The 10,342-nt window shown below is 40.0% G+C and overlaps 1 protein-coding gene across 5 annotated transcripts; it reads right to left on the minus strand.

Moving 5' to 3' along the window:
• Positions 1–470: 470 nt before the first annotated feature.
• bco1l (beta-carotene oxygenase 1, like) lies at positions 471–10,118 on the minus strand. 5 transcript variants are annotated; one of them, XR_010456877.1, is made up of 12 exons: positions 9,060–10,118; positions 7,332–8,875; positions 7,120–7,249; positions 6,830–6,977; positions 6,586–6,733; positions 6,251–6,471; positions 5,864–6,133; positions 5,411–5,516; positions 5,136–5,230; positions 4,927–5,038; positions 4,396–4,835; positions 471–3,830 (listed from the first exon to the last, which is right to left on the minus strand). XR_010456877.1 is itself a non-coding variant. In XM_064978653.1 (12 exons), exons 3-12 carry the CDS (start codon positions 7,363–7,365, stop codon positions 4,675–4,677), a joined length of 1,425 nt encoding a protein of 474 aa, XP_064834725.1. In that variant the 5' UTR covers positions 7,366–7,460; positions 8,800–8,875; positions 9,060–10,108; the 3' UTR covers positions 471–4,674. The 5 variants fall into 5 exon arrangements, 4 of the variants coding, with proteins under 4 accessions (XP_064834725.1, XP_064834717.1, XP_064834695.1 ...); XM_064978653.1 differs by having other exon boundaries at positions 471–4,835; positions 7,332–7,460; positions 8,800–8,875; positions 9,060–10,108; XM_064978645.1 differs by having other exon boundaries at positions 471–4,835; positions 7,332–7,460; positions 8,744–8,875; positions 9,060–10,108.
• Positions 10,119–10,342: the final 224 nt, after the last annotated feature.

Raw genomic sequence — 10,342 nt, forward strand, 5'->3', positions numbered from 1 at the left:
CCAGAGCGACTTACAAATTGGTGAATTCACCTTCTGACATCAGTGGAACAGCCACTTTACAATAGTGCATCTAAATCATTTAAGGGGGGGTGAGAAGGATTGCTTTATCCTTTATTCCTTGAAGAGGTGGGGTTTCAGGTGTCTCCGGAAGGTGGTGATTGACTCCGCTGTCCTGGCGTCATGAGGGAGTTTGTTCCACCATTGGGGGGCCAGAGCAGTGAACAGTTTTGACTGGGCTGAGCGGGAACTGTACTTCCTCAGTGGTAGGGAGGCGAGCAGGCCAGAGGTGGATGAACGCAGTGCCCTTGTTTGGGTGTAGGGCCTGATCAGAGCCTGGAGGTACTGCGGTGCCGTTCCCCTCACAGCTCCGTAGGCAAGCACCAGTAAAGTGCTTCACCTGTGATGGCATTCTTATCTGTCAAGCGGTGGGTGTAGCTGGTGCATGGAAGTCAGGCGCAGAAGAGCAGAGATGAGTGAACAAAGAAGCACTTTACTGAGACAATAGTAAGAACAGAACGCAACCGCGTCACAAAAACAAATGCCCAAAGAACAAGTGAGGCAGCACAAAGTACAACAACCAAGTACAAAGTACCGGCTGCCACAAATCACGGGTACAAAATAAAACCCGGCGCAACCCAGTTGGAAGCGTGCCAACCTAGACAATAAACAATACCCCACACAGACATGGAGGGAACAGAGGGCTATATACACATAGTAATCATGAGGAGATGTAAACCAGGTGTATGGAAAACAAGACAAAACAAATGGAAAAATGAAAGGTGGAGCAGCGATGGCTAGAAGACCGGTGACGTCGACCACCGAATGCCGCCCGAACAAGGAGGGGACCAACTTCGGCGGAAGTCGTGACATTATCAAAACAGAGCATTTCTTTGTGGGTTTTTTGGGAGGTCATTGAGGTTGGTGATGTGCCTATTGATACTTATTTAATGTGAATTGTGGATGCCTTACTCCTCTTGCTCTGTCAGAGCCTAACATGCAAGCTTGTTCTGCCCCATGTTTTTATTTGGTTTACACTTAAATTGTTAAAAATAATTATACCATTGTAAACTTTAATTTTGGTCCATTGGATGGTCAGTCTGTGGTCATGACTTGAGTGTGAATGGTTGCATTTCTCCACCCCTTTCTCTTATCTGTTTACAGCAACAATGGTGAGGTGACCACTCTGTTCCTGTATTAATTTTAATTTATTCAAGATTTTTAGTTTCCACTGCTCCAGAGTCCAATGGCGGTGAACTTTGCACCACTCCAGCCAACACTTGGCATTGAGCATGGTGATCTTAGGCTTGTGTGCGGCTGCCCGGCCATGGAAACCCATTTCATGAAGCTCCTGACAAACATTGTGCTGACGTTGCGTCCAGAAACAGTTTGGAACTCAGTAGTGAGTGTTGCAACTGAGGACAGAAGATTTTTATGCTCTACGCGCTTCAGAACTCGGCGATCCTGTTCTATAAGCTTGTGTGGCCTACCACTTTGCAGCTGGGCAGTTGTTGCATTTAGACGTTTCCACTTCACAATAAAAGCACTTACATTTGACCGGGGCAGCTCTAACTGGGCAGAAATTTGACCAACTGACTTGCTGGTCATGGCGCCACGATGAAAGTTACTGAGCTCTTTTGTAAGGTCATTTCTACTGCCAATGTTACCTATGGAGATCGCATAGCTGTGTGCTCGATTTTATACACCTGTCAGCAACGGGTGTGGCTGAAATAGCCGTATTCACTCATTTGAAGGGGTGTCCACATACTTTTGTATATATAGTGTAGCTTTGACCCTCTCAGCTATGTACTCTATGATAAGGTAACTAGAACTGGAGATAAGCATATCAATATTTGGTGCAATCATAAGCTCAGTCTTCCTAGAATGACAGAATAAGGATACTGCAACCTAAGATAAAGGTTTGTATACTCAGCTAAAGCATATATAGACTTAGTATTGTTGACTGCAAAGGGTGGAAGTTGTATGACCACTTATCATACCCTAAAGGATAATCCATTCTTTGATTGCATGTTCAATTTGTTTTGCAAGTGTGCTAATGCTAAGCAATCTCACAGACCACTTTCCCCCCATCCATAACATTAGCTGCATTTGGTGATTTATTACTTTAAAATTAAGTCATGACAACTTTGTAACAAATATATTTATTTGAATGCAATGACCATGATCAAATGGAACGTTATTATTTTAAAAGTCCAAAAATGGACGTACCAATTGCAGATTGACCCTTTAAATTAACTCACCATGGTACCCATTTATGTAACTCATCTGATGTACTTGGCTATAAACTCTGTACCAGATAGGCCTAATCTTTGGTCTCTCTTTGTTAAGTCTCTTTTCAACATTCTAGGAATTGCAGTTATGGTTGCATATTTATTGTCAGTCAACCCTTTTATTACGCAGTTGGTTAAGACAGACCTGTGAAATTGATTTCAGTGAACTCTGTGACACTGCCCGTAAGACTGAAAAGCCTCTCCTCCATTCATTCTGCTGTCTGAAAGGTAAGGAGAAGACTAAGGTAAGGCTTCTCCTTACTGTAAGTGCCATGTTGTGACAGGTTTGTGTAGAGAAAATAGTGTAAGGATAGTAGTCACAAGACTTTACTGTAATTACTCCACAGTTACAATAGTCTGTCTTGGGTGATTTCATTTTTGCTGTGTGAAGCTGTCAAAATGGCTTCTCATGCACAGTAAATGTAAATAGCAAAATGTGATAAAACTTTGCAGTGATCATCTGAAAAGTCAAATTATTTTAAAAGATAACCGTCTAAATAAAAGCATCTCTGTATTGGGTCTATGCTGTGAGGTAAGGTCGGGGGTAAGAAATCATAATGGCAGTTATATTTGCACTGAGTTACCCAATATATTATACTTGTATATCATGATTAGTCTAATCCCATCCTAGAGATTGCACCAGGTTACCTAATATATTATATTTGTAAGCCATTGGTACCATGCTAGCCTATGCCAATTTCTTGTTTACTGTGCATGCCTGGCGCTGAGGGATTTCTAGTGTCTCTTATTAGTGCAGGTGAAGTCCCAGAGTCAAACCACCTTTCCCATGGGGGAAGGGGAACTACACTATCATACTAACTGATCTTTACATTTTTTCAGTAATATTATTTGTACATGTTTGTATTTTGTGGGGATAGATTGGTTCCTCTACAAACAACAAGAGTTGTGGATAAAGCAACAAAAAGGTTCATGTTTTTCCCCTCTAGTTTTTATTTGTTAGCAAGCAAACATGTAGTTTACTGGCACAGCCATGTTGTTGGACTATATCACACAAAGAAATATAAATTTGCATTACTGTAGTTGTAAGTAATATGCTCATTTTAGACTTGATTAATTATAAGGTGATGACATGGTCAGATTTTAAGACAAATAATTCAATTGCACATTTACACAGACAGGGGATCCATTTTAAGCAAAGTCACAGAATGATTTCAGAATCAAACACACTTAAAACAAAACATTAACTGGCATTTAATGCACAACAAATTGTCCAATTTCATTCTAACTTTAGAGCATTAATGTCTGGTTTCAGTCTTCCTCTAGAATGTACTAAATAAAAGTATACATTTTCTTACGAGTGGATTAAATACAAGTATTTAATAAACACAGTATTCTAATGGATATTCAAATATATATTTACAAACCTAATGTAAGTACATTGTAGTGACTCATGGTAATAATCATAATGTTGAATGAGGTAATTATGTGCGCAAAAAGTGCTGCAAGTACTCACTTGAGAGAAGTAATGGTGATAGCAATGCCACAACTGATTTGCAGCACACTATTGTTTTCCTTAATTACCTGTTGTACAGAAAAACAATATAATGTACAATAGGGTGACCAGGATAGACGGAATGAATACATTATAAACCCTTTTAAACATACAAAACTATATTGTATACGTCCTGATTTACAAAAATAGAGGTTAAGTCGTTCTCAGTCTAAAAATAGGATTTAAAAGACACTTTGTGGTAGACGTTCTGTAAACATAAATTCTGCAACATTTGAGCAAATACGATTGGAGAGATAGCCTAGTAATTGAATGGCCCGGAGCTAGTTTACTAAGGTATGTGGAATTGTTTCAAGATGGTCATACCAAGGATCATTTTGCTATTTGATTTAAGAGTGTTAGGACCCCTGTAGGTATACAATTTTTTAAATAAAACAAACATTTGATAAGACATTGAATTTGTTCTTACCGCTATTAGCCTTTAGAAACACATTGAATAACAGATTCATACATGGAAAAACATATTTACTTTTCGTATCAGGTTTAGAACTTATACAGTAGGTTAGGATAATTAAAGTTGCAGGTTAGGAGAATTAGGTTAAGGTTAGAGGGGATAGTGTTAGCTAAAATAATCACCTTAGATGTCAATTTGACAACCTGTATCCCATCTAGACATGATCTTGAAGCTCTGCCTCCTACCGCAGATGCGGAAGGCAGTCGTCAGTGGATGTGGTGGATTGAGACGCAGCCCACGCAAAACAGATCTCAAATTTAAACAGAATGATTTTCATGGGAATTTTCGTTTATTGTGCTCATTGAATTTCCATGGGGGCACGGACATCGACTTTCCATGGTTGGGAACAATACTCTGCCCTCTACAATGTTAAGGTACAATCCTGCCCTCTGCTGGCTATGTCAGTTGGTGCTCTGTGTGGGAATGAAGTGTCCATGCAGATCCATGTGAATGCTGGCGTCAATTGAGGCACGAGCAATTACCTCAAAGGTTTTGGCATTAAGGACAAGCATGAAGGGGGATATCTTTGGATTGAGTGAGACGACTGAGGACAAAATGACTCCTGAAAACAGAAAATAAATAAATGTACTGTTTTATAGTGACAGAGCTGATTAAATGCTTTGTTGTGTAAAAGTAGGCCTACTGCCTCTCACCGTCATCCTCCTCCACAGCTCCTGGTGAAGCAACAAACACAGGCTCAGAGGGGTAGCAGTCCTCCTCTGTCCACTCAATGTACTTTCTGGTCACGATGTCCACCTTCCCAATCTGTGTAAGTATTAATAGCACAAACAGCAGCATGTTGTCAGTGAGAAATGAGGACCCACTTCTCTATGTTAAGGAGAATACATTGGTAAGAGACTACCTTATTTGGGTGTGGAGTCCACTCCACTCTTGAGCCATAGAAATAACGGTACTTCTTGCCATTGAATTTGTAGTTTATCCCTGGCAACTCCAAACCTGTTTGTGTACAAATGGAGATAAATATGTATTTATGAAATGTTCCATTAAAAAAAAACGAACAACTATTTGACTAACAACTGCTTGACTCCACTTTTACTAACGTAGCATTTGACCTCTTCATGGAGTGGTATATAATTCATACCGATCACTGATGTTCAGTTGATATCAAAGTCTCACCTTCAAATACTGTTTCAGGCAGGCAATACAGCGAGCCATCTCTTTGCATCACTGCTTTGGCTGTTGTGTCTTTGAGCCTCACCAGATTTGTTCCATTTGGAGTATCCTATAACATACACGTATCCAATCTTCAGTTGTTGTATAAACATGTAATGGTACCATTTAATTTGAATAGGCTTCATGTGAAGCTTATTTTGCCTTGAAAACATGTGAATTCATAGCTAGTTCATGAAAATGTCTAATTAAGCAAAATATCACAGGCCCTGATCAGTTCTAGATGTGATATATTCACAACCTCTCATGCTTTAATGCCTATTATGCTCTATGGCTCCCTCTAAGGTGCCCGGAACATTTGAACTGTTCATAAGGAGCTGCTTCATGTAAAGTGTAACAGAGTTTAATACCAGCGTATTCATGTATTTACAGGAAAGTTGGAGTCTTATCAATATATACCTTGTCAACAGTGAGAGGCAAGACAAATCTCTGGCAGATTGGTGGAGAGAAGTTGACCTTGTTGGTCTCAATGAACTCATGAGTTTCCTTTCTCAGGTTCGCTAAGTAGAACATTTCATACAGATTGCTGTCTTTGTAGGTGATCATGTCAAACACTACATGGCCGTCCTCCTCGTAGGCGTTGATGTGGTGGAAAACTACCAGGGCATCGGTGTAGAACTTGGTGGACACAGCCTTCCCAGTCTTCTTGTCGACCAGGTGGATCAGAGTCTAAAGAATGGCCAAGGGGATCACCAGAGAGAATGTAAGAAGTTTGATTGTTGACAAAGTTAGTTGAAGACAAAAATGAACTTTCCATGAGGTTGTGATCAGACAAGTGTAGCTTACAATGTCCTCTTTGTCGTATTTGAGGCAGCTGGCCCAGTTGACGTTTCTAAATATAGCTGTGGCCAGTCTGAGGATGTCCAGTTTGAATGGCTGCTCGACAAAGATGATGTAATTCTCTGTCATGCCGAAGCTGTGGAAGTAGCTGGGGAAGAGGTTAGAGCGAAATGGTATATTGCAGACCTGCTTCACCTTCCGCAGGGCAGGCTTCTTATGCTCCTTATCTGGAGAGGGAAAGAAAACTTTCCTGTGAACACTTACATGTGTAATCATTCATGGAGGTGTTTCCCCTAACATGTATGTGGCCAGGAACCCCCCAAATTAAAATGTTCTGATACCTGATGCATTTACTGGAACCTTGAAGATGACATAGTTGGGCATGCCAAACCTCATGAGGGCAGTTCCCATGTTATAGGTGTTTCCCTCATCGTCGTAGTGAGGGTGTGCAGTCGCCAAGTTCAGAGCAATGTGATTCCTGTAGTTCATCTGAGGTTGAGTTTACAGGACAGGCAAAGGGAGAATATAAAGCAAGTGATAAAACATAATGGACAACAGTGATCATTTCAACAGATTTTAATTTACCTTTCCAATTACGTCCAGGGTAATTGGGTCAATTTGATTCATGTAGTTGACTTCTGATGAGGCATAGTAGTCCTCCCCATATCTAATGATGTTTATCAGGTTGTTATCTGTGAAGTCAGGGATGGCAGCGAGAAGGTAGGAGAAGGCTCTGAAAAAAGGACAAGATGCATCATGTATTATGTGTTTTTGGTTATGTTTGTCGAGATATTTTGTGTGGACATCCATGTAAGGGAAATGTAAAATCACAAACAAATAAACTATAAATCATGTTTTAAAAAAAATCACTTTACTTTGAAAATATGTTTTTGCAGGGATCGGGATAGATCATTGTCCCAAATTCTGAAACAACAATCTTGTTTGCCTGAGTGTTTTTCTTGAAGGTGTCACTCCTCAGGAATTTACTCCTGTAGTACACCTCACCTGTAAAACAAAGATTCGCAGTGCTATTCAGCCAGTTGGAAATTTACCATTTGTGGAAATGTATGTCTTGTTCCGGTCTCACCATCTTTGAAGGTGAAACTATGAATTAAGGCCATGCCATCAAACCAGTGGTTGTATTCAGTGTCTCCCACTTTAAAGAGACCAGGCCCATTGCGCAGCAGTGTCCCTTGTAGCCACTCAGGGACACATCCTGCAAGCACAGAAGGTACATTGTCACGCCCTGGCCTTAGTATTTTCTTGATTATTTTGGTCAGGCCAGGGTGTGACATGGGTGATTTATGTGGTGTTTTGTAGGCTATGGGATTGTGTTTAGTGAAGTATTCTAGGTAAGTCTATGGTTGCCTGGAGTGGTTCTCAATCAGAGGCAGGTGTTTAACGTTGTCTCTGATCGGGAACCATATTTAGGCAGCCATATTCTTTAAGTCTCTTGTGGGTGATTGTTCCTGTCTCTGTGTTTTGCACCAGTTAGGGCTGTTGTCGGTTTTCACGTTGTTTTTTTTTTGTAAATTGTTCGTATTTTTTCATCTTTCATTAAAGATGTATAAAGAGGACCAAAATACAGCGTGGTTCTCTCTTTCACCAGAAGAGAACTGTTATCATTTTTACCATATTCTAATGTGATAAACCAAACAATGTAGAAGCTGATCCCTCAAAGTTTGACCTTCAGCCTATATATTTTTTTGAATGGCAAATTTGATAATTGTTGAAAGTTTACGTTAGAGGTTCATTATACCTCATATACTGTATATAGGTGTGTGTCCGTGGAGGCTCCTCAGAAGAGGATGACCAGCCGCCTCAGTGATTGAGAAAAATGTCAATTGTAAAACATTTGATAAAACTATACTAAATCACATCACCAAATAATTGATTAAAACATACTATTTTACAATGAAGGTTTACAGCAAAACTAGGCCTTCAACTTGTAAGCATTTCAATTTAGGCTATCATTGTGGGTACTGATGTCTTGCAGAATTATTTTTTTAAACTCTAGTTGTGTTTTATAACGTATTATAGTGCTACACTTAAGAGATCCTAGCTCACAGGCCTCTAAATATAGTCTTTACATTTTTTTTTTTTTACAAAATAGTTGAAGCAACACGTGCAGTGGCTGATAAGAAAAACAGATCTGGCATTAAGAATAGGCTATAAATGGTCGAGATTGTTTGGGACCCCTTGGCTATACCACAGCAGCCCCACACGGACAAATAAAAAAGATCTGTAACCAAGTGAAGGGAGACAAAGTAAGAATTGAAAGTGTAAATGTTCATTCATATTCGTAACTTTGGGTTTTTACATTTACAGATCTAATTTAACGTTTACGTTTCATGCATGGGTTTTTCTTAATTAAGATCCTAACAATACATATGTTCAACTTTTTGGCAGCCATCTCGCTCCATATTTCCCCAATCAATTCTGCAGCAAACGAGAGTGGGAGAAGCTGTCTAACAGAAATCAATGCAACTGCGAACACACATGCAGAAAAGCACAAAGAGAGGGAGGTGCGACGAGAGAGCGGTCGAAAACGCTACTTCGGGGACTGCAGCTAGACAAATTGGTGCTGTCACGTTGTCGCGGCAACAGCAAACCGTCATCTAGCGGATCTCACTGAAAAAAAAGTTGGAAACACTGCACGTGAGATTAATCAGAATGTGCCAATGTAAAAAGTAAAATTGCTCAGAAGTAATATTTTTATTATGCAAGTCTTTAGAAAATAACTGAAATAGCAATAACACTGAGCTACCTTGAAAGATCGGTTTTTAGTACATAAAGGGATACGCCTACGGCTTACCTGTTACTTCTGCTTTGACAGGTTCTGGTGTTTCAGTCCCGTTCTTGCCAATGAGGAATTGAGACATAGCATCAGTTATTAAGGCTATCGGCTGTTGTGGTACAGTGACCCCTTATCAACTAGAATAGCTTAGATCAGACTAGACTGACGGGTCCGTCTATATCTTTGACGACAATAGTCTAGGGGTAAAATTCCAAATGTGTTACATAACTGTATCACGTAGGCGACTAGGCGCCATCTACTGGCTTGTTTATGTAAGGCAATCACAGTGATCACTCACTAAAACTAATACTATCGCCATCTACTGGCAGGTGTATGTATAACCAAACTAACATAATGGTGGTTATCTAACATGACGAAGAAACATAAGTCCGACTTATCAATGCATTTATTACAACTTTGAATTGACACTAGACTTCTTTACATCTCCGTTAACACATTTACTTATTGAACTTGGAGCGGCACGTAGCCTAGTGGTTAGAGCGATGGGCCAGTTATTGAAAGGTTGCAATATCGAATTCCTAAACTGACAAGGTAAACATCTGTCGTTCTGCCTCTGATCAAGGCAGTTAACCCACTGTTCTTAGGCAGTCCTTGTAAAATAAGAATTACGTCAACCGACTTGCCTAGTTAAAAGGTGATATTAGAAATTGAATGTGCTTTTGTGCAGTCGCCATGATAATGGGCGGCTGCCCTATTGAGTTTATAAGTGTAATGGGCTGCCCCACAGAAAGTGTTATTACTGAAAACTAAAAGTCCTCGGTGTATCCCATCTCATCCCTCACCTGGTAAACAGCTGAGGGGTGGGGCTGGAGAATGGAGTACAACACGTTTATATTTAGGATTCTGATGGTGTTAAACAGTTTGATACGCTCATCAGGCATTACAAATTACAGTCGTCAAGAAATCAATGGCTATAAACAGTGTCATTATTTTACAAGTAAAAACATGTACAGTGCATCTGGAAAGTATTCAGAACCCTTGAATTTTTCCACTTTATTACAGCCTTACTCTAAAATGTATTAAATCCCCCCAATCAAACTACACACAATACCCCATAATGACAAAGCAAAAACAGGTTTTTAGAAATCTTTGCAAATTTATAATAAAAAAATAAAAAACAGAAATTCCACATTTACAGTACCTGATCTAATGTCTCTCCAGAGATGTTACATCAAGTTCAACTCAGGGCTCTCGCTGGGCCACTGAAAAACATCCCCACAGCATGATGCTCCCACCACCATGCTTTACCATAGGGATGGTGCCAGGTTTCTTCCAGACGT

The sequence above is a fragment of the Oncorhynchus masou genome, chromosome 1, assembly GCF_036934945.1.
Source record: "Oncorhynchus masou masou isolate Uvic2021 chromosome 1, UVic_Omas_1.1, whole genome shotgun sequence".
NCBI lineage: Eukaryota > Metazoa > Chordata > Actinopteri > Salmoniformes > Salmonidae > Oncorhynchus > Oncorhynchus masou.